The sequence below is a fragment of the Stegodyphus dumicola genome, chromosome 6 (genome assembly GCF_044657685.1).
Source record: "Stegodyphus dumicola isolate Sdum_Otavi_A_Nest chromosome 6, ASM4465768v1".
Lineage (NCBI taxonomy): Eukaryota > Metazoa > Arthropoda > Arachnida > Araneae > Eresidae > Stegodyphus > Stegodyphus dumicola.
The window spans coordinates 212577407-212601993 of NC_140773.1; the positions used below are offsets into that span (position 1 = coordinate 212577407).

At 33.7% G+C, this 24587-nt stretch overlaps 2 protein-coding genes across 7 annotated transcripts in view; one reads left to right on the plus strand and one right to left on the minus strand.

Moving 5' to 3' along the window:
* LOC118199460 (serine/threonine-protein phosphatase 2A activator-like) overlaps window positions 1–6739 on the plus strand; it is a 59732-nt gene extending 52993 nt beyond the window's left edge. For all 4 annotated transcript variants that reach the window (XM_085819481.1, XM_085819479.1, XM_085819482.1 and 1 more), the window contains exon 10: window positions 6568–6739. In XM_085819481.1, the coding sequence (XP_085675607.1) occupies window positions 6568–6657 (90 nt within the window). In that variant the 3' untranslated portion in view covers window positions 6658–6739. The remainder of the gene's footprint in view (window positions 1–6567) is intronic.
* Window positions 6740–9257: 2518 nt separating this feature from the next.
* Window positions 9258–24587, minus strand: part of LOC118199462 (leucine-rich repeats and immunoglobulin-like domains protein 3) — a 32398-nt gene continuing 17068 nt past the window's right edge. Inside the window, exons 3-4 of one of the 3 annotated variants that reach the window (XM_085819484.1) lie at window positions 19569–19673; window positions 11793–12021 (exon numbers count right to left, since the gene is read on the minus strand). In XM_085819484.1, the coding sequence (XP_085675610.1) occupies window positions 19597–19673 (77 nt within the window). In that variant the 3' untranslated portion in view covers window positions 11793–12021; window positions 19569–19596. Of the gene's footprint in view, window positions 12022–19568; window positions 19686–24587 lie in introns of all 3 variants that reach the window. The other 2 variants (XM_085819483.1, XM_035371332.2) reach the window with 2 other exon arrangements.

Consider the following 24587-nt stretch of genomic DNA (forward strand, 5'->3'; position numbering starts at 1 on the left):
CTCATCACATTCTATCTGTAAGTTTCCCTTATCTGATGATAAATTTCACTAAATGAAACATTTTTCACATTCAAAAACTTAATAATGGCATTTATTTCACAGCTGGTGGGCCAATCCATTGTTTTAAACATGATTACCGACAAACAGTGTCTTCAAATGTTAACATAAACAAAAAATAATGGCTAGGCTTATTCATTCTTAAATTGAGCGATATACTTACACATGCACAATCTTCGTGCTGTTAGATGCCCGGGAGAAATGCATTTTGGATCAGCTTAGTACAATAGTAAATATATGCATGTAAGCTTAAAAACTGTTAACCTTTTTAATTGGGTTATTCAGACTAATGTTTTATGAAGCCATTTGATTGAATGTTCAGTCAGCAAGGAATAAAAAAACAAATCAACAGGGTCTGGTATGTGCTGCTGTGCATTAAATAACAAATTTTAAATCATCATAATAAACTAAATTTTTCTCATCCTTATTTAATGTAATGAATGCATGGAATATACATGTCCCAGCTGCCAGGAAAAAGGTTATGCATATGCAAAGTATGTAATTTCAGATAATCTAGTACAAAGTCCAAGGTCCAAACTCTTTAGGACTTCGGTAATTCCAGATTTGGGAATTTTCTAGATTTTATATCATCAGTTTAAATCTAGTAAGATGACAGGTAGAAATTCTGAAATTAAAAATCAGAAATTGCTGTTTATGAAATAATGAAGTATTCATCACCAAAATCAAAACTTGCAAAAAAGAAGCTCAATACTTATTGTTTGCTTCATTAAACATCTCTTTCAGTGTAAGTTGTTTAAGTTGCTTAATTTTTTATGGTAATACTTTCTCTGTAATTTTATAGATAGACATAATTTCTTGTTCAGTTACAAAGTCCTTTAATTACCATGTCAAAAACTCCTACTAAATTGTCAACTGAAACTTTTTATCAGCCTTTCTGTCACTTTCTTCACTGTTGGTAGTGAAATTTTCTGATTTTGATCCATACTGCTGATTTCACTGTCTGTTAGTTGATTGGTAATTGGGCATTGTTATCACAATCAAAAACTTGTGTCATCTTTATTTATTACTACTTCTTCACACATTCCATTAATTGGAAAATTTCGCTTTTTCTTTGTGATGTCCAAAAATCTTTAAATTTCCAGCTATCATCAATAAAGCTTAGTGAGCATCTGCTATATACTATTGGTGATGTATCACAAGATTGGAAACTAAAGACATGCTGCTGTTCTAAAATTTGTCTTGTTTATATTGCACACTGATGAAATTAAGCCTTAATTATATTAGTATTGTTATTTATTATACTTATGTTTTATTTCCTGCGCAGGCTTAAGGTTTATATAAAATAAATGCCCTCATTTATTTTAGGCAGTGCATTTCATTATGCATCTGCAACACATTTTGGTGAGTTTTTTAATCATAAACAATATCTAGTCACAAGAATAATTTTTAGCTGGTGAACACACACATCACATGGCAGCTGATATCCAACAGATCATACAAAAGCATAGCAGGTGCATAACAGAAAAGTACCCTTATCGGAACAACAAATCATTATTCTCAGTTCAAACAGCACTAAATGGTTTATGAATTTTGACCTGTGCTACCATAGTAGTAACTGTAGTCATTTACAAAATTTATTTTTAGAAATTTCTACTTGTCAGCACATTTAACACTTCACATTTGACTTTAGTTTATAATTGTTGCCAAGCATAATGTCAGTACAAAAGTATCATGCTGTTTGTTATTCAATTACTCGCATTTAAAACAAAGATTGTTTTAGACATTACTGAATGAGACATTTCACAAGCTGCCATGAACTGATGTGGTGATGAAAGCAAAGTATAATAAAAAGATTATTCACCAGGTTGGTATAGTACCCTTATCGGAACAACAAATCATTATTCTCTGTTCAAACAGCACTAGATGGTTTATGAATTTTGACCTGTGTATATCTTAAACCATTTAGTGCTACCATAGTAGTAACTGTAGTCATTTACAAAATTTATTTTTAGAAATTTCTACTTGTCAGCACATTTAACGCTTCACATTTGACTTTAGTTTATAATTGTTGCCAAGCATAATGTCAGTACAAAAGTATCATGCTGTTTGTTATTCAATTACTCGCATTTAAAACAAAGATTGTTTTAGACGTTACTGAATGAGACATTTCACAAGCTGCCATGAACTTATGTGGTGATGAAAGCAAAGTATAATAAAAAGATTATTCACCAGGTTGGTATACAATTATTACACCAACCTGTACTCAATAGGCATAAAATTAGTGATAAACTTTAGTAGAATGTTTTGGTTTGAGATGTATACCAAGGAATAAGGTGGTTATGGAGCCAAATTATTGACCATACAGATTTATGCTAATAAATGATCATCTTTCTTTAACATGAAAAGGTTTTATTTAGTGTCGAAATGGAGTTAAGAATTAGGATACATTAAGTATATGCTACTCTCGGAATCTTTCTCGGTTTTTGAAAAGAAAAAAAGAAAAGCAACTTAAAAATTATTGGGGGTTTGAGGTTTGGATTTTGGACTTTGTACTGTATTGACTTCTAAATTCTTTTAGCAGGAGAGAGAGACTGAAGTCTAATGCTTTACTTAGATTGGCTTTCAAATAATTAATTTTGTAGTTTGAACTAATATTAAGCTTGCAAAACTTGTACATCTAGAGTATAATATTTTTTGATCAGTTAAAGGTATTATTGGAGTGTTAAGAATTGTTTATTAGTATGTAATTACTCAGTTTAATTATTATGTGTTTCCCTTATTCCGATTAGTTAAGGTTACACATAAATTTTATTATTTGTTATTTGATAATGCAAAATGTAAAATTTACATTTTACACTGATATCTTTCTCTTCCAATTTAAATATAAAAATGTGCCACTTTGGACAGTGCAATAGTAACAAAGGCTGATGACTAGACCAAAACTAAGGGTCTGTGTTCAATATCCAAATACAGTTTCATTGTATGTATGTGTTTGACCCCCTTTCTCGTGGGTACAGTATTGGTCCACTTCCTGCACAGAGTTGGGTTTCTTCTGGCAGAAAATGGAAAAAAAAAATAGAATAAAAAATGAAGAGATGGAAGAAATGAACAAATATGCACCCATGGAGTTGCTAAAGGAGATATATCATCCTGTCGATTGTGGAAGTTTGTGAACATCCTGCCAAAGTTGTGGCAGTAATTTCTTGTAAGCATAGCAGTAAGTTGTGGCAGGATTCTGAAGAAACTGATGTCTCTTTATGTGATAAACAATCAGTATTCGACTCTCTTCATTTTTGTGCTTTTTAAAAAGATTCCATTGATTTTTACTATTTTATTAGCCTCTTTGATTTTACCTGAAACTCTGTTTAGAATGCTATGATTACAAACTTCCTGCCAATAATTGTTCCAATTAATTTCTGGTTTGTTGGCATATCCAGCTGTTCATTTTTCTGGCTGATAATTTAAAACCAACCATGATGAGGATGTACCATTTTCAAAATTTTACTTTAATTTGATGCTGTCTGCAGTACATTAAGTCTTATATGGTAAAAAAGAATATGTCATTTCTGAAATTTTACATTGACAATGTAAACAAATTTTCTTCTCTTTTGAATTTATCCATTCAGAATTACAAAATAAGTTATTGCATGCAGTGCAGGATAGAGGAATAATAAATAACTATAAATAATTCTATTTTGCTGCATTGTTTTTACAATGATATATATATTCAATTTTTAAAATTTTTTCTTATCTTTTTTTTTCCCCAAAAAAACTTGTTTTCTATTCTTTTTAAATAATTGTTATTTTGTGCTATTGATATGAACTTAATTGCATTTCATATTCAGCATTCGAACTATTTATGCTATTGATAGAAAATGAATTTCAGATTCATAATTTATCAAAATTCTTAGATGAAAGCAGATCTCAAAATAAGTGCATATACATCCAAAAAAAGAGAGAGGGGTGGAAAAAGTTATTGCAAGCATACAACTGAGAATAGCTTAACTATAGCAAATGAAAATACATAGCGTATTCGGAAACTAAGTACTGTTTCATTCTAGCGTCGTCACAGCGCTGTGGTAGGCATCCCGCACATGCGCACTAGTCTTTCTTATTCACTGACTTTCAATTGTCGCCATTTTGGTTGCTCTATGTTGTGTTTTCAGTTTGCTGTGCACATTGAAAATGTTTAAGACAATTAGTTCTCCCGATGACTGTGAGATTCGTGCTGTGATTAAATTTTTTAATGCGAGGAATGTTAAACCGGCCGAAATTTATCGTCAAGTGACAGAAGTTTACGGTGAATACGCGATAAGTGATGGAATGGTGAGAAAGTGTTTAAAAATGTTTAATGCAGGTCGAACAGATGACCACGCCAAGGCTCGGAGTGGTCGGCCTTCTGTTGTCACTGATGATTTGGTAAGGAACGTTGATGAAGCAATTCATGAGAACAGACGCTTCACAATGACAACTCTTCCAGAGGCAATTCCACAAATTTCACGTACTGTTTTGTTCGAAATTGTGTCTGACCGCTTGAATTATCACAAACTGTGTTCCCGATGGGTTCCAAAAATGCTCACTGATGTTCACAAAGCAAAGCGACTTGGTAGGGCCCTGACATTTCTCACGCGGTACAGTGATGAGGGAGAATGATGAAACTTGGGTGTGTCATTTCACACCAGAATCGAAACAACAATCGATGGAGTGGAAACACACTCATTCTCCGAAAAAACAAAAGTTCAAAGTGACAATGTCATCACAAAAAATCATGTGCACTGTCTTCTGGGATAGGAAAGGCGTTTTGCTTACTGAATTTCTTCCCAGAGGTGAAACCACTAATGCGGCACGATATTGTGAGACTTCAAAAAAACTAAGGCGTGCCATTCAAAACAAACGAAGAGGAATGCTCAGTAAAGGAATTGTGTTGCTCCATGACAATGCTCGGCCCCATACTGCTGTTGTCACTCAATCGTTAATTCGACAGTTTCATTGGGAGCAGTTCGATCACCCGCCGTGCAGCCCGGACTTGGCGCCGTCTGTAGTAGAAGATGTTCACTATCACTTGTTCCTGCACATGAAGCGCGAGATTGGTGGCAAGTGCTTCGGATCTGACGATGACACGAAAAATGCTGTGGAGTCGTGGTTATCGAAACTGGCGGGAAGTTTCTTTGACAATGGTATACAAAAATGTAAAAATAAAATTGGATTCGAAAAAATTGTTTTTACTAGTTTTTTTTTTTTTTTTTTTTTTTTTTTTCAAAACGGTACTTAGTTTCCGAATACACCTCATATTTAAATTATTGGTGTAACAGTGTTACATATAATTAAAATATAACTATAATAAAATAAAAAGGAAATAAATACAGAAATTTGTTTCTTTTGGTTGGTCCCTTCCCTCCCATCCTGAGGAAGAAACTTCCTATTCATGGTCCCTGTGATGCAGCCTGCATAACATGAGAAAATGGCTAAATAACTAGTATCTTTAGCCATTCTCAATGTATGCTTTCAAAGCTTATGTCTAGCCAGTTTAAAAAAATAAAGACAGTAATAATAATGCGGAGTGTAAAAGGAACAACATGCTTTAATTATAAACAAACATTATTGTTATGTAAAATTATGCAAGTTTATAAAATTTGGCTGAAGATTAACCATAGATCTACTTTATATTGATATCAAAAATGCAGTTCTCATAATTGATGCAGTTCTCATAATCAGCTTAAAGGCTGATTTTTGGTTAGTTTTGAATTTGTTGATAATGTGCTTTTCTTTATGAAAGTTTTTTTTTTTTTTTTAGTCCAAAGGGATTTGAATCCCGAAGGACTATTAGTTTCGTTTTGGCATTTTGCGTCGGACTCATAAATGTCGGTTCACTTTTCAAACTGTTGCCACAAAATGTTAGAGTCCTGCATTATATTTGAAGAAATTAAATAATGAAAAATCTGCATAAATGTATGTATATTTCTCGTATTGTGATAAAACAACGGTACATAGAGTCATCGAATTTTGAATAACGTAATCCTCCAACGAATATGAGCATGTGGAAGACCAAATTTGAAATTTGAAATTTGTTTTATGATCGATTTCCTATTTTTTAAAACTTTGACGAATTTTTGATTAACAAACTCAAGGATTTCAAAGCGAGCAATGGCAACGTTGTGCAGAAAAAACATTTTTATCTCCAGCGCGTGAGTCTCTGTATCGGAAATTCTAAAGATATTATCGTTTTAAAACTATTTTGCGATATTGCTGTTGCACTGGATCTTATGGTTTAAGTGCGAGGAACATGATATTTAATAAAGAAAGGTAACACACAAAATGTTAAAAAACGCCCCTTTGGACGTAATTTAAAATCTGAAACATTTCAGATTTTTTTTTTTTTTTTTTTTTTTTTTTTTTATTGTGTCAATTTTTTTAAATGTCTTGCTTGAGCAAGAAAATTTATGGAAAAAATAATTTGCACGTAAGTTACTTCTAGTAATTTAAAACTAAATGTAGTGAAATTTAAATGTTAGTTTTTTTAACCATACATATTTAAAAATGTTTTTTCAGGTTCTGGGAAAGCATCCAGTGATACAGCATGTGTTATTTGGATCTTTGCTACCAATAAAAAGGCATGATGCTCTTCCTTCTGTTAAATAATAAATATAACATGAAATTTTTTCAGTTATGTAATTTTATGTTGTAAATAGGCCTTAAAAATACAATATTTCTCTTCATTGCATTTCTTGTCATTTTATAGTAATTTCTTACCTTTTTTCTGTTTAATGGTGCCTTTTAATGATCAACCAATATAAATACATAAAATATCTGTATCTAGAACCATTAACACAAATTTTAAGAGTTTTTTTAAAATCTCTAGTTCAATAGAGCAATTTGAAGTGCTTTGGAAGATCAGTTCTTGTACATTATTTTTATAAGGCTAGTTGCACTGTTGATAGATAGTTCATTTTTTTCTTTAAAAGTGGGTAAAAGAGGAATTTATATATTATGCATTGTGTTACCTTGAAGGATGCTTATTTCCAGAGCATAGTTGACAGGAATTAAATGCTCATTAAGGCACCAATTAATTTTTAATTGTAAATTTCATTGCGGGCAATTTCTGGTACATAAAAGGATGGCACACAAGAATGAATATACAATCTGTTTTATGGTTATTTTTTAATTTTAGTTTCTTGAAGAAGAATTCTATATGAATGGGGCTAAATGTCCACAACTGTCATTTATTACTCAAAAGTTAATCTTACAAAATTATTTTAGTTTAAATTGAAACAAGAATTATCTCAAACTGATGTGTTGATATCAATTTTTCACATATCTATATGTTACGAACATGAAAAGAAATAAAAAAGGTAACTAAATTAGAATTCAGAAAGTGTACATTAACATTCACAGTTGTGTAGGTTTTTTAAGGTTTATATGTCATATGGTCAGTTGAAGGTGGTGTAATTATTTTTGACATGTTTTAATTGTAGTATTTTACATTTCTATTACATTGTTTTGCTATAAAGGCTGTATTTATGGAATTCATTCTCAGTTTGTGAATACTTACATCATTAGCATTTTTAATGGCCAGACCTTTCATGCCATATATCATGTAGTTGGCTACTGAATAATTTTTTTTTAACTTTATGGTTTTGAAAATCAGTTACTCATCCATCATTTTAATAGGAATATTCTAAAAAGACAGTAGAAATGTTGTGAATAAAAATTAGACTAAGTAAAAATCGTGTTTTTAGCTAAATACGAGGGCCATCCAGGAAGTAGATTACGTTTCCGTCTGTGTCCGCTAGGGGCGGGGCTAGCGCGGCCATCTTGGGGTCAGAGCGTTGCGCAGCTCAGTCTGCATCTAGCCGTGCTAGTGAGAGGTTCGTGCTGTGCTCCGTTCAGATACTGTGACGGTTTGAAATGTCTGCGTTAATTGAAAATCCCGCGAGCTGCGAGGTGCGCTCAGTAATAAGGTTTCTGACTGCAAAAAACTGTAAACCGATAGAAATCTATCGGCAGCTTCGTGAAGTGTATGGGGACAACATTATCACTGAAGGTGGGTCATAAGATTTCAAAATGGCCGAACCAATGTTCACGACGAAGATCAAAGTGGGAGACCCAGCATAGTGACCGCCGAACTTCTCGAAAAAGTCGATGCTAAAGTCCGTGAAAATCGAAATTTCACAATAACGGAACTTTCTTTGAGTTTTCCACAAATTTCGCGAAGTTTGTTGCACGAAATCATCAGCGAAAAGCTTGGTTACCACAAGTTTTGTGCAAGATGGAAGGCAAGAAGAGGTAACGAAGTGGTTGAAGGCGCAGGCGGCCGAATTTTTCGACGAAGGAATTTCCAAGCTTGTACATCGCTACGATAAATGCCTTAATTTGTATGGTGACTATGTAGAAAAGTAGTATTTGAGTGTGGCTTTCATCTGTATATAATAAAATTTGTTTCCTATACTTTGTTTATTTTTTTATTCCAAAACGTAATCTACTTTCTGGATAGCCCTCGTATACTGGTACACTTTGCAAATATACAGGGTGTTTAAAAAAGAATCACCCAATTTGAAATGTGTATATTATGAAAAATATTTAACAAAGAAACTTCAGATTAATTTTATATCATATATTAATCATAATTTTTTTTTTTGTTTGTTTACAATCTAAATTAAAGGTTTCTCTGGCCTGTGTGCAAAATTTTGTTGGAATGCCCTTGTTTTCAGCTGACACGTGGGGATAGCCAGGTGATTTACTTTTACACAGACAACTCTTGTCTTTATATCATTGCCTAATGCTATGAGTAGTAGTTATTAAGCAGTAGGGTATTATCGACAAAAATCACAAACAGTTGTTAATGGATTCAGACTTTGCAAAGCATGGAATACAAAATGATTTCTGTTGCACAGTAGCCTTCCAGACAAATACTGTGGTGGGGGCCAAAGGAAGAGCATTAGTGCAATCTGTTATCAGTTACATGAAGTTCTAAATTTCTCTCTTTCTACTTATACCTTATTTGATCAAAACAGACTAAAAGCTGAATAGTTATGGATTTTTAAAACTGGATGATTCTTTTTGAAACACCCTGTATATATATGTATATACAGGGTAATTCTCTACCAGTGCAACAAACTTACAGGAGATGTAGGGGACACAAAGACAATTCCTAATCGCATAGTGTTTGTACGGTCTGAAAGCCTTATAAGAGCTACAGTTAAAAGAAGCGAAGAAAAAGAAAATAAATAGCAGCACGTAAATGTAACAAAATTCATTTTATTACACATTTTACTCTGAGAAAAGCTACATGCTACAGAAGGTGTTCGAAATGACATTTAGGAGCAGTTGCACAGGCCTCACAATGGTGCCACATGGAATTTCTAATGTTCTGGAAGAGTCCTGGTGTCTCTCATATCTCCCCGAATGCTACAGAGATGAGGTCTTCAACTGAATCAACTCGGTTTTATACACCAATGCCCACATTTGACCCCAGAAGAAAAGTCCAAGCATGATAGATCTGTTGACCTAGCAGACCAATGAATTGGAGCATAGTGACCTAACCATTGCTCTTTAAATATAATGTTTAGTTGTTGAAAGATGTCACTGTGGTAGTGTAGAGGAGCCCCATTATGCTGGAACCATACTGAGTGATGCAATGACTGAAGACAATGTGCCTTTTTCAATAAGTTTAAGCAGGACATCACATAGTAAGATCAAATATACCCTTTCATCCAGACAAGGAAGAAGGTTCAGTCCAAGGAGGTGGTCTCCAACAATGCCAGCCCAAATGTTGACAGAGGAACACCTTTGAGCTGCACGTGTTCTGGTACCATACGGATATCTACAGCTCACAAATGTGCATTACGTTGATTGAAAGCTCCCTCTCTTGTTAAAAATGCCCCATCCATGAACAATATGGATGCAACAAATGCTATATCTGCCACACTCTGTTAAAGATACCAAGAAGCAAAATTCTTCTGGAGTGGATAATCCGCAGGCTCCAATGTTTGGCTGTGCAGATGGCACGAATGCATATGATTTCTTGACAATATACTTCCATACAATGGTTTGGGACAAACTCGATCATTCGGCTATCGCTGAAGTACTTGTACTCAGATTGCCTTCTGTCAGACGTAGGACATTCTCCTCATTGTCTGGTGTCCGTGTTGTTCACTCTTGATTTATGGTAGTTCTCATGAAACAACCAGCCTCATGTAACCTTCTGTGCAATCGTGTGAAGATCATATGATGAGGAGCATGTCCGTGCAGGAAACATTCCTGGTATACATGCAGAGTGGTGCAACTATTGCCATCTGAAGCTTTATACACTAGGTGCATGTCAGCCAGTTCAATGTTTGAGTACTCGTTTATCCTACTGCCGTGCAAACTGGTTCACAAAAGTTGACTTCAAACATGGTTGCTGTTCACAGGCGACCTCTATTCAATGCCCTCTGCTACATGATGAAGGCATTTCCGACTCTGCAATGTTATGTGATTCTGAATCGTCTTTGTGCCCCCTACATCTCCTATAAGTTTGTCTTTTTGAGAAGTCTGCTACAGAAATCACAAATGCAAACTGTACCTCTTAAATTGGTTGGCTGGGTGATATAATTAACCTTTTAATGAATTCAACCAAGTTAACTCAGTTACACCAAACTAAATTATTTCTGAGCACCCAAATAAATACATTCAAGAACTTTTTTCAGATATGAATACAACAAAATATAACCACTACAGTTTGGTTAAAATTAAGAAACAGGTTGAGTTAAAATAAAAATAAAAAAATGCTGCTGGGGGAAAAACACTTTCTGGTTTTGTTATTGGTGCATTAAGAGATTAAGGCAAATCATATGAAGACAATATGCCTAGGCAAGGCTATATTAGAGTAAAATGGCTCATATTCACATAACACACAGGAAAGTCCATGGAAATATTCATGCAACCATCTTGTTCACTAGGATTATAATGTAATCAACTATTGATATCCAGCATTGCTATCCATCCAGCAACTGTTGAGTAGTTCTGTTATGTCTTCAATCTGAGTATCTGGTCATAATCTAATCACAAAAAATGATAAAATTGTAATTTGACTTCCTAAAGATGGTTGCTGCTTATACACTGCATGTGTGCTAGTAACTGTGCATTGCCTGTACACTAGTAACTATGCATATGAGTCCTGTAATCATATTACAATTAGAATAACCTTTCCCATCGTACTCATATGTCTTTATCACATGTTCCTCTGTTATTTTTGGTAATTCCATTTTTTTCAGGTTTATGATATATACATATGCTTATTAGTAACAGCATTTTTTAATCTTTTAATTGATAATCTGATGGGCTAAGTATAATAACTGTAAAGATTGGCCATAATAAAATTATTGTATTATGCACCTAAATGGAAAAACTTTTAAGGACTGCATACAAGAGACCAAAACATAACATATATTGAAACCTGAGTGCCACCCTGGCAACTCTTGCATTGCTATCCTAGTTACAGATTTATAAACTAATGGCAGTAGATATAAAACTCATTGGATCCTGGGATTGCAGGATAAGAGAATCTGGATTATAAAGATACGACCTGTATTTCCATATAATTTAATACAGATTTATATAAACAGGATAATGAGTAAAAGGAAATAAATTAAATATGTCTTTTTAAAACATAATACGGTGTTTTATTTATTCTATCAGTAAAATGTGTCAAATAAATATAATATTTCAGAATGTACAGAATCAGGTTTTCGTCATGAAAATCGTCCTATAAAAATAAACTGATGAATCACTGGACCTTGTACATAATAAAATTATTTTATCAGTTTTTGTTTCCTATAAGCACAGACTGATCTGTTATATTAAAACCAAATATCTTTTAACAGTATTCATTTTCATCAAGTGCAGTAAGATTTTTGTATTGTTGCTGTATAGAATCGAAACAAGTTCCCTCATATTTTACTAGTCGTTTCTCTTGGATGTCTTTACTTAGCCAGAGGAGTTCACAGCTACATTTTAATGGGTTATCTGGAATGATAGTAAAAAAAATATTTAATTGCATTCTAAAATTAATTTAAAACATTAAACTGTTCATTATACAATTTTTTATTCAAAATCTGTTAAGAATTATTCTAGTACATATTACCAGGACTGCTTTACTAAATTAATTTTACATTTAAAAGTCAAGTTGTCAAAGTAAGAAGGATTTGTCAAGCAAACAGATTTTATTGAATTTATTAGCATTACAAATTAAGTGTTAAAGAAGGAAAAATACATTTTGAACTTTAGAATAATTCTTTTTACTGCAGCACAAATTGGAGGCACTAAGAACAAAATCTTAAAGTTTGTAGATTATGTAAATGATGTACAGTGCTATTTGTATGATAAAAAAGAATGTAAGTAAAAAAAGTTCTTAACACCATATTGAGGCTTGGAACTTGGAAGTCAAGTATCGAAATGGAAAAAAAAAATAATGACCGGGGCAAAAAGTTTGTAAGAAATATATATATATTCAAAACTTTGAAAATTTTTATTTCTTTGTAAATTATGGGAAATAATTCTTATGAAAGAACACAGAATACAAATGAAGCCAAAAATCAGCAACAGGAACTGCAAAATTGCATTATTATAGTTTTGAAGATTAAATAGAAACTTCTTCAGTTGCAAAAGTGAGTGATAAAAAAGAAACATATATTTATACGGAGAACAGAAAAATGTTACTGAATGTCCTAGCTAAATGAGACAACAAAACCCTTAAATACCTTTTACTGAAAGAAGATTAGCGATGAAAAATGAGTGAAAAGTAAAAATAAAAGGCAGCTAAGAAACTACAGACTAATTTACAGACTACTTCTTTACAGACTAATTTTTATGGATATTAAACAGCTCCAGAAAATATAATTCATCAACTGAAGGAGATTTTTAATAATTATGGCTTTAAGAAAGAAAGATTAAATGTTTTGGCTGTAAGTGAGCAGTGGAAGATTTATGAATCCCCCCTTCTTTTTTCTTCTTCTTTCCCCCAATTTTCTTATGCTGTTTGGTGCAAAATTTCTAGGAGCATCTTGTTTGACTATTATTATTAAATGATGATAGAATACTATAGATATGACTGGAATTTATTAGAAATTATTAGGCTCTATTATTTATTATTGTTAAGAATATGAAATGATAATTAAGTTAAATTTATGTAAAATATATTCATCTTTTCTGCAAAGTTAGAAATGCTTTCCAATCAGAAATATTAAAAACTTTTGAGACAATAAAAGGGTGGGATAAAGATTTTAGACAACAAAAACTAAAATCAGAGACTTAAGAACTTTGAATTAGAGTAAAATTTAAATACAAAAACAGTTCCTTTGAGCACACTTTATAAAATATGAAAATGATTTTGATAGCAGAATTAAACAGTTGGAAGGAATTTTGTGTAGAAAATACATGGTATACTGGGAAGAATAACTATTGGAAGATTATACATATCTACCGATTTGCATCAACATATCACTAGAAGTGTGTATAGAGCAACAGTTTTTCATTTCTAATGTATTTTTTGACATTTTGTAATCTTAATTTCCCAGAACTTATCTCAATAAAGTTACTTTGAAGAAGAAGGGAAAAAAAATGGATAATACTTCGTACACTTTTTTTTTTTATGCAAGTAGTGAAAAAAGTAATTCTTTGTCTTTCTAAAAATAAAACATAAGTTCCATATTCATCAGATTAAAACAAAATCAAATAGATTTCAAAGCAAATTCAGCATTTTTCTTCAGTTATTTCAGTTTAAATTCTGTTAATTATTTGAATGGAAGAAAGGGGAGATCTTGAAAAATCGGGAGTTCTGTTACCGGTAATAAAACTCAATTCTGAGCTATATTAGTTGGATGCACTGGTTAGTATGCTAAAATGACACATGGAAGGAATACTTTCAATTTTTTACATCCCCCCACCCCGGGAAAAAAATCCAGTTTGGGAGAGGAGATGAAACGTAATTGGCCTAATTTACCTGCTAATGAGCTATCGTTACCATATTTTAGTTTGGGGACCACTGCTGAATTATTTATAATTCTATTTTTATATATTGTTAATTTTTTTTTTCTTCCTTCACGTTCGTATGGGGTTCGTGTGGATTTGGAATGAATAATGATGACAGCACTTGATGGAATATCGAAACACACTTTATTTACCAATATTAATCAAGACAGCTCCAAAACACTTTTACAGTCATCGAAGATCTATAATAAACACGCAGGAACAATCAGCGACACAGCCTTCACACTGTCAGGCAATAACAGCGGAGACAGCTTCACTGCAAAGCACCAGAGTACAGTTCCCGACTCTGCTTGGTCATTCTCAGAACTCCACGTACTCTTGAGACTCTCCGTGATACAATTCGTGATGCACTTGACGACACACAGAGCACAGCTCCCGACTCTTCGGTTCAGTCATTCCCGGAGCTCGCTAAACCGATAAGAATTCGTTCCAGAAGGTTCTCCATCCCTCCATGGTATATTGCCAATTTTGTCGCCAAATGAGCGTTTTCTTGTCAAATGTGGCAACTTTGCTTTCTTTTGCTATTTTACGGCAACCCTAAAACTGCTTTGCGGGGAAGCTATCTTACCGCGCCTCCACATTTCATAACAGTATTATATCTACGAGTAAGAATCTAAGAAAAATCAATCGTCGAATCAAAACCGAAAGTTTCTTTTAGCTAGTTGGATGTTCTGATGGCTATACGACAAAGAAGGGCTATAGGAATGCTTTGAAATCCGTAGACTTTTTTTTTCAAAATATATACTTATGCATATTTTTCCGGTCATCTTGTATTATTTTTGCTAATTGTTATTTTCATTTGTTAGCCTTTTCTGTCTTCTCTTATTCCGTTCGCGTTTCCTCGCCAGTTAGAGTGAACGAGAGTGTATTTAAAGGAGTATGGTTTCATTAATGAGAGCGCACACTGTAATAGCTGCCAGCTTTTAACTTTTAATCTCGGCTTCGCATTTTTGCCACCGAAATATTATCCTGCTGTAGATTTCTGAGTCAACTTGCTAGGTTAAACTAAACTGTGTAGTCTTCAATACTGCTTATCTTTGGCTTAGTTGTTACGTTAGCTGTTTAGTTCCTCACCGCAAGTGGTCGGTGATTGTGTAAGAAAGTATCGTTGGCAACATTTTTCTTCTCAGAATCAAAACAAATAAATGAGTCAATATTTGGATGTTAAAATTAATAGAAACTATCTTTCAATTGTTGACAGTGCAGTATATCTTGGAGTTATTTTGGATTTGACTTTTGAGTTTCTCACATGTGGATTATGCTCTTGTAAAGGCAAATAAAGCTTATTTCAGTCTAACTGGCTATAAATATAAATAAGAGAATTAAATTAAGCGTTAGCTTTTTTTAAACTAATTTTAATTCTAATTCATTTAATTCCTGTATGAGCTATCAAAACCAACATGAAGAAACTTTATACCTTCTAAAACAAAATCCCGAGATAAATAACAATATCTCCATGCTTTGTTCAGAACTGTGTGGTTAACATATGACCAAAATATCGACCATATGCATAATTACATTCCTCAACAATGCCGACATGTTATTCAACAATGAAAAGAAGTTATCAGGAAACTTTTAGACTTTTGGAATATAACCGAACAGTTAGTATGAATTACAAACATATCAATACATCACAATGTGTACTATTAGCAGTTCTGTTCTTCAAGGGATCACTTTGGTGAACTCGAATTTATCAACTCGAATCTCGATGTTTAGCATGTGGTAGCTTATTCAGTGCGTCATCATCTTTTCTTTATTATCACTGCTTTTAGGGATTTATCTTACATACACATTCCATCTACTCATTTCGACTGTACGAATTTCTCGCAAAGAGTTGGTGGATGGTATGAGCATATGTAATCAGATGAGAGAGGACTTTTTTTAAGTCTATAGATCTAAAAGAAGCAGGTGGTCAAATCGCATGATCGCTTGGGGCATTTGAGCCAAAGCGATGACCCATTAGATGATGATGGCAAAAATGCTTGAACCATGGCGGAGCACTGCTTTGAGAAAGGCAGTGATTGATCTAGAGAGACGAGTGAGCAATCGTTGGAGTGACAACTGAAATTAATATTATTGATAACGATTATTATGTTCAGTTTGTAATACCATTTTTGTGAAACACTGCAAAACCTATGCATGTAATTTTTTATTCTATTCTAAATAATTTCCGCTTCCTATTCTAAAAATATTAATTGCTTTTAATAAATCGCTCCATACTGCGTCACTTCAAAATTAATCCATGTCATTTGATTCTTGCACAACATTAATGAGGTAGGCATTTGCTAACACTACAGTTAATAATAATTTCGAATCTGGCAGAGGAAATTTAAAATTATACAATCAGTATGAAGCTGAACAAGTAAAATCATTCTGAATCTCATTACCTCTCTTATTTGTCTGCCAAACTGCATACTTTCTGCAGTAGAATTTCCTTTACTCAACCGAAATTAATTGTTATAAAGATGTAGAAAAGGCGCAAATGCGATTAAAAACGGGCGCTCAGACTATGCTCATTTCCCTGTATAATTCAAGTTAAGAATGTGCTTCTCAATAACAAAAAGAAATGTTAAATCAGCCATGACTGCAACTACTCATGTTATGTATTCAGCATGCAAATTATTTTATGTATAATTTTTTAAATAATTTGTAATTGCCTTTCATTTACTATTACATTCTTAAAATCTTAAAATATTCTTTCTAGCTACTAACTATTGGCCAGGTTCGGCTCCAGAGTATGTGCAACAGGTGCAGCCGCACCAGGCAGCAGAATTGATGGGCGAGAAAATTTGTAAAATTTTAAGGGGCGGCAAAATCTAGGAATCGAAGTGATTGCACCGGGCGGCAAAAAGCTTAGCGCTGGCACTGCTATTGAGAGATACTTTTCAAACGAAGACGTGCAGTCACAGTATATTTAAAATGCATATTTTATAATTTGTTGTCTGAATGATGTTATTATTAATGTTATTACACAGAATGTTTATATATTTTTAGAACCATTTCGATAAGGAATTAAAATAAGCAGATGTTTTGGAATAAAAATTTCAGGCAACAGCTTATTATTTGTTATAAGAAATATCGTCTGCTCTTTTTCAAAATGTAGCAGATAAACAAGCTGTGGATAATAGGATATGTTTTTGCGCTTCACGAAGAACTATTCTTATTCTATAATTCAAAAATGTAGTGAAATGCCTGGTATTAAAATTTCAAAGTGCAAAATACGCAGCATTATTAATCGGAAAGGGAAAAACTATCAGTCATTAATCTACATGGAAAGAAAACTCTAAATGAATCTCGAAAAAGGTACGCACTATTTCTTAAATCGTTGTTAGCAAGAGAAAATCTGCCGGCGCAGAAATCAGTTGCAAAGTCTTTTAAGTACATTTGTAAAAGCAATGCATAAAATAATAAACCAAGATTTACAACTTAAAAGAGCTAAAAAAACATAATGCTCGCCAGATAAGAGAGATAAGAAGAGTTAACTTCTTCAAAAAGGCTCGGGGGCGCAGTAGCTAGCGCGTCGCGCGACAGCACCACAGGTCCGGAGCTCGATCCCCGGGCTGGGCAAGGTTGACTCAGCCTTTCATCCCTGGAGTGGGTCAATAAAATGAGTACCAAGTTCGCTTAGGGACTAAACACCGGGGGTCCTGCGACAAGCTGACTACTTATCCAGGCTAAGATGCACAAGCACCCCGGAGCCCACGGTTTAGAAAGCAGCTTCCATGGCACTGCCAGCCATGGCTCTCTATGAGTTGTTTGTGCCGCCGAATTTAGTTTAGTTTAGAAACTTCTTCAAGACAAAGCTTCGAAAAGTATCACTGCATTCCTTGAAAAATTGAAGACTGATACAGATATTGCATATAATGCTTTTTCAATGTATTCCTGCGTAGTGCCGTAACGTTTCACTTACGGACGTTTTCAACGTATTTCTGCGTATTCCCTGGTGTTTTACGTATGGACTATTGTACCTTGGGTATCTTGAAATGAGATCTTTCTAGGTGCAAACCCATTATGATTGATGGATTCTGAAAATTAGTAGAAGAGAAAGGGAAATAAATACACCTGGAAATTTTATGAAAAGCCGTCCTATCATGAAAATCACGATGAATAATAATTCGCAAAAAACGGATGTCATACTAAACATTAAAAAAAAAAAAAAAAAAAAAAAAAAAAAAAAAAAAAAAAACCGCTCTTTACATTTTAAATATTTAACAAACAGCCCTCAATCGTTCTAAATATGTGTAAAAAAACTCTGTTTTTGCTGCTCATATTTCAGTTTAGCTTTTCTCCGAAATAAATGGGAATAATTTGTGGTATTTGGTGTTGTTTAAAAGTTCATGAATGTTTCTTGCAGCATTGCTTGTGCATTTTTTTCGGTCGTTCGCCGTTTTAGTATGTCAAGTGGATGAGAACCTCAGCAGTATTTTTTACGTTGTGTCGAAGAATATTCACACTAAATTTAGTGCGAATATGTAGAATGGTATAGGGCCCATTACTTTACCTGTTTACAAACATACCTATTTTAATTTACTTACATAGTACTTACAAGTCCATAATACATACTTACAAGATAGTAACATTGTTAGTTCTTAGTAATGAATAATATCGATTTTTTTTTTTTTTTTTTTTGTTCAACAAAATATGTTACATTTTATGAAGTAATAGTTAAGTTAAATGCAGTAAAACTTTCATTGCCAGTGAAGATAAGATTATCAAATTTGAAATGGAATGCTTAGAGAACAAATACAAATGCATAAAATCAGTTTGATATTTTACTTCAGTACACATGATGAGTTAATTTTATACGTACGAGATTTAAAATGCATCTTAATATTTGCTTTCTTTTCTCTCGCTGCAGTAGTGTTGTATGAAATCTGCAAGTGCTTGGGTGCCAACAATTTGGCAAATTATTCTGAAGATTAGTATTTGTTTGATATTAGTTTAAATGATAAAATGGAAAAGTGTTTATATGCATTTGTTACCATCACTGTAAGTTTTCTGACTCATCAGGTAATTTTCGCTAATCTTCAAATATTTTTCTGATACAGTGGAACCTCGAGATACCAGCTCCTCTATATACGAGAAATTCGAGATAAAAGGAAAGTATGAGCGAAACATTTGTCTCTAAATACGAGCATTGACTCGAGTAACGAGCAATGAGCCAGGGTGTTGGTATGCTTGGCGCGTTTCCCGATCCGGCTCGATTCGGGGAATACCCTCATCAGGTCACTCAGTGTTCTTTGATCTACCTGCTTATGCGCTTTTGAGTTAATTGTTTTTTGCATTTAATGTGAAAATAATTATTTCACGATGCCTTCCAAGAAGATTGTTGCCTTAGATAGTGCTGCAAAGAAAAAGAAGAAAGCCATGGCTGTTGAAATTAAGAAAAAAAATCATAAATAAACATAAGCGAGGTGTAAGAGTGATGGAATTTGCAAAGACTTACGGCCGATCGCATCGACGATCTGCACTAATCTGAAGAAGAAGGAAAAAAATAAGAAACTTGATGTAGCCAAAGGAGTTACCATTATTTCCAGGCACCGTCCAAAACTCCTAGAAGATGCTGAGAAGCTGTTGTTGGTGTAGATTAGTGTTTCTTAACCTTTCTAGCGAGTCGCACCCCATTGAATCTGAAAATATATCTCCACACCCCATTCAAAAATGTGTTTAAATTTTTTTTAGTCTAGAAAAATACATTTTTTGCGAAACTTATTGTTTATTGAAAAACATTGTACATTTTATATAAATACAAAACAATATTATTTTTATTAATGACTAGTCTGTTGTTGTTTTTCATTATTATACTGGAGAAGCGAGGTTCCTTTTTTGAAAGGCATACGTGTAAGTCATCACTTGCATTTAAGCGATTTCTCGCTTTAGTTTTTATATGCAAAAGCGATGAAAATCCCATTTCGCATAAGTAGGTGGTAGCAAAGGGTAAGAGTAACTGCAGTGCTCCGTTCGCCATTTCTGGATAACGTTGTAACTGTGAACACCAGAATTGTTGCAATTCTAATTGTTCGAATTCCATTTGAACATGTCCACTTGCTCGCATTTCAATAAGTTGATCATTTTTCAGATCACTATCGTCCATCAAATTTAAGTGAAATAAAAATGGATCCAGTATACATCTCTGAGTTTTGGTAATATTTCCAGTAGAAAAATATCCATTGAATGATTCGCTCAATCGTCACAAATGTATTACAATGTCGGGCATAATTGTATTCTTTTCATTTTTCGCAATAACAGAATCAAGCAAGGGAAAGTTTGCAAAATTTCCCTTTTCTACTCGACATATCCAAATTTCTAATTTTCAGATAAATGAAGATAATTTTTCACTAGATATTATTATATTTATACCAAATCCTTGCATTGATAGATTCAATTCATTTAAATGGCTAAATATGTCTGCTAAGTAGGCTAGCCTCAGCATTGCATCATTACTCTCAAAATCTTTTACTAAATAACAGTTTTGACAGTCAGTAATTGAATAATTTTTTCACGCAATTCAAAAACTCTGTTAAGCATGTGACCCTTAGATAATCATCGTATTTCGGTGTGATATAGGAACATGGTATGATCAGCACCGATTTCTTCGCAAATTGCATGAAAAATGCGATGATTAAGCGCTCGCCCTCGGATGTATTTTACTACATTTACTGCTGTAGTTAGATGTTGTTTTTAACTTTCTGGCAATGCTTTCGACGCAAGTGCATGACGATGCAACATGCAATGCGTTATTATAACTTCCGGTAATTCTCTTTTCATGTGTGAAAAGAATCCTGAATTTTTGCCTAACATTGCTAGGGCTCCATCAGTGCATATTGAGCCAATCACATTCATTGGTAATTGATATTTAGTAAAAAAATCTTTGATGCAATTGAAAACATCAATTCCTCCTCTCGTATTCACCTCCAGTGGCTCATAAAATAGAAATTCTTCTATCACCTCTTTTTCCTTCACATACCTGACAAATAACAAAAGTTGGCTACAATTATCAACATCAGTTGACTCATCCAGTTGCATGCTTAATTTTAGTGGACTGATTTTTATGTCTTCAATTACTTGCATTAAAATATCTTCACTGAGATCTTGTATTCGCGATCCTATAATATCATTCGATAATGGAATCTGTTGAATTTTTTTATGTGCTTCCGAATCTAAAACTGTTTTAGCAATAATTAAAGCAGAATGTTTAATCAACTCTTCAGCGATCATGTGAGGTTTCTTTTTTTTCTACACAAATATGCCACTTGATATGACGCTTCTAATAAATGTTTTTGAATTGCTGGTCCACACAATTTTAGGATAGTTCCATTGGTTAAGACACAAACACACGCCGAATAAGTACTAATTCACAAGTCAAACAACAAAAATCAGCGTTAATTAATAAAAAATTGATCCCCAATTTTATTCAAATCAAATCTAATCAAAAACCTTCCAGTCGCGTTTCAAGAATTCTGTTAAATTGCAAGCTTACCTTACTTACGTCCATCATAAGGGATACACGCCAACAATTGTCCAAAATTGAACATGAACTCTATAAGCTTCATCTGGAACTCGCTAATTCATATCCAAAATTCACTGCCCTTGAACAAAAGTCTTGGTCTAGAACGGAGAATGCAGTTAACCGTCATAAAAACACCCTTGCAGTTAAATTCGAAAAACTTCTTTTACAGTCTTCCAGTTCAAGTAGTTCAAAAAATCTTCCCATTGTAAACATCAAGCCAATAGTTAATATTTCTAATGTTAGTCTTTCAGAAGAACAAGAGAGAATTCTAAAATATAATTTTAACTTCTCACAAACCTGTAAACCCTCGATTCCAAAGATTTTGGCTCCTATCGAAAAAGCTTTCAAGTTCAGTAAAGTTTCAGATTCACAGAAAGAAATGATTAGGCATCTTATCGCTCATAATATGAAATTCAATAAAAAAACCTTTGAAACCAAATCTAACTACGAGAGAAAGAGCTACAATGCGCGAAATTCATTCTAACCCGGATATCATCATTTCAAAGGCCGATAAAGGTGGCCAAATAGTCGTCATGGATACGAACACTTACATCGATGGTGTCACTAAGCTCTTAAACGAAGGACCATATAATCCGATCCGTAAAGATCCTTCACCTTCGGACTTGTCAAAAATAAAAACTGCGATCAAATCTTCACATATCATTTCAAGCAACTTAAATCATTCGCTTATCCCATTTGTTGCGAATTGTGCCAGATTATATGCTCTTCCCAAAATTCATAAAAGTGGTATTCCTTTTCGCCCTATTGTATCAAATTTAGGTACTGCCTCGTATCCCTTAGCTAAATATTTAGTTTCTAGATTTTCAACTCTATTAGACAATAATATTTACACCATAAAAACTTCAATAGAGTTTGTAAAAAAGGTTAAAAACATTTCTCCTAGAAATTTACTCATGGTTTCTTTTGATGGAAAATCATTATTCACCAATGTCCCAGTGGAGGGTGCATTAAGATGTCTAGAAACCAGACTTCGCGAATTTCATTTCTCTTGTATCGAAGTTGATGAGCTAATTTCTCTTACTCAACTCTGTTTGAAACAAACACATTTTGTTTTCCAAAATAAATATTACAAGCAAACTGAGGGATTAGCCATGGGAAGCCCCCTCAGTCCCATCCTGGCTGATATCTACATGCATTATTATGAATTAAAATTGTTTGAAACTTTAAACTTCCCGGCATGGTTCCGCTACGTAGACGATACTTTTACCCTGTTTGAAGGTAATAAAGATGATTTAAATAAAATTCTTTCAACAATGAATTCTATTGATCCTGCTATTCAGTTCACTTTTGAACTTGAGACTTGAAATTCTCTTCCGTTTCTCGACATTCTGGTCACAAGTAACACATCCAACTTCAGTACTACGGTTTACCGTAAGCCTTCATCGGTTTGCCTTCCACCACACTTTAAATCATATCATCCGACTAAACAAAAGTTTGCTTCATTTTATTCTTATGTTTTCCGTGCTCTTCAACTTTGCTCCTCCAAACTAGCCCTTGATGAAGAACTAAATTATTTAAAAGCAATAGCTATTGACAGGGGCTTTTCACCCAACATTATTAATCAAGCAGTTAAAAAATTCTCATCTCAACACACTAAAAGGCACACTCTTGTTTTAGAAGATTATAAAAATTCTGTTGTCATTCCCTTCTTTCCATCAATTAGCTATAAAGTTGCACATATTTTGCAGAAATTTAACTTTCGTTTTATTCTCCCATCAATAAAATTCCGAGTTCCATACTCAAGGACCCCATTCCGGATATGAATTCTTGGGGTATTTATAGGATTCCTTGCCAGTGTGGTTTTATTTAAATTGTTTAAACTAAGAGAGCCTTAAAATTTCGCGTCAAGGAACATGAGGCATATGTTAGAAAAGAGGAAACACAGAAGTCTTCTGTTGCTCAACATTGTTGGTCTGAAAATCACACTTTCAATTTTTCTGCTGCCAAAATTAATTCAAAAAACATCTTCCATTGGAGAAATGGATTTTCTAGAGGCATTTCACATTCAAAAAAATCTTTCTGTTCTTGTTAACGATCCTAATTACAATCCATCTTTGCCTTTGGCCTTTAAAGAAATTATGTTTTAGTTCTGGTTTCACCAACAGATGGCGCCACTTGCTTATTCTTGGCCAGGCTTTCTTATCTTATCTAATCATTATTTCCTATCTTGTTCATTTGCGGTTTTGCAGCTGAGGATGGTGGTTCGGTAAAACCATCGAAACTAGTCCTGTGAAAATTTTGAAAATTAACGCTAATTTTTGTTGTTTGACTTGTGAATTAGTTCCATTGGTATCAAACCGAGCCTTCTTTGACTTCAAAAGCTGTTCATACCATGCGCTTTTTCGCCACCATGCAGATTGTTGAAATGCTCTAATAACTTTGATGGTTTGAGATTGCTGTTTGAATATATCTTGGAACACAAGATGCATTGCGGTCGTTGCGTGCCATCTTTTTCGGTGTGCAGTTAAATCCATAACCGGCATACTTATCGTTCCATTGTCGTTTTTTTGACATACTGGGGTTCACTATAATCGATTTAATTATTTAGAAATAATGTAATATAATATATATAATGTTCTTACGTGTGTAATATCACTGAATTCTATTCGTCTTGAACGGGCAATTAAGAATGTATTAGTCTCAAGAGGTTTCTGGACAAGTCAGAATACACAATACATATGTCGCAGACGCAATAGTTGACTCAACCTAAAACAGGCACAGTAGACGCAGATATAAATCTGTGAATCCGTAGATTCCATTGGAGTAGCACATATTGAACTCAGCGCATGCGCAAGCTAACGTTCTCCGCTTGTATTCCCACAAAGTTTTTTTCTTTTCTCCGTCACCTAGCTACCTGTTCGCGTTCATTTGTAGCGTTTCATGCCTTTTCGTAGCGTAATGTATACGGCCATCGGCACTGGCTCTTTCTTGTGTCTTTTGCCAATAAGTGAGCTAGGTGCTACCAATTTTTATGAGCTTCAATATTGGGGACACTATTGCAGATTTCAAATAT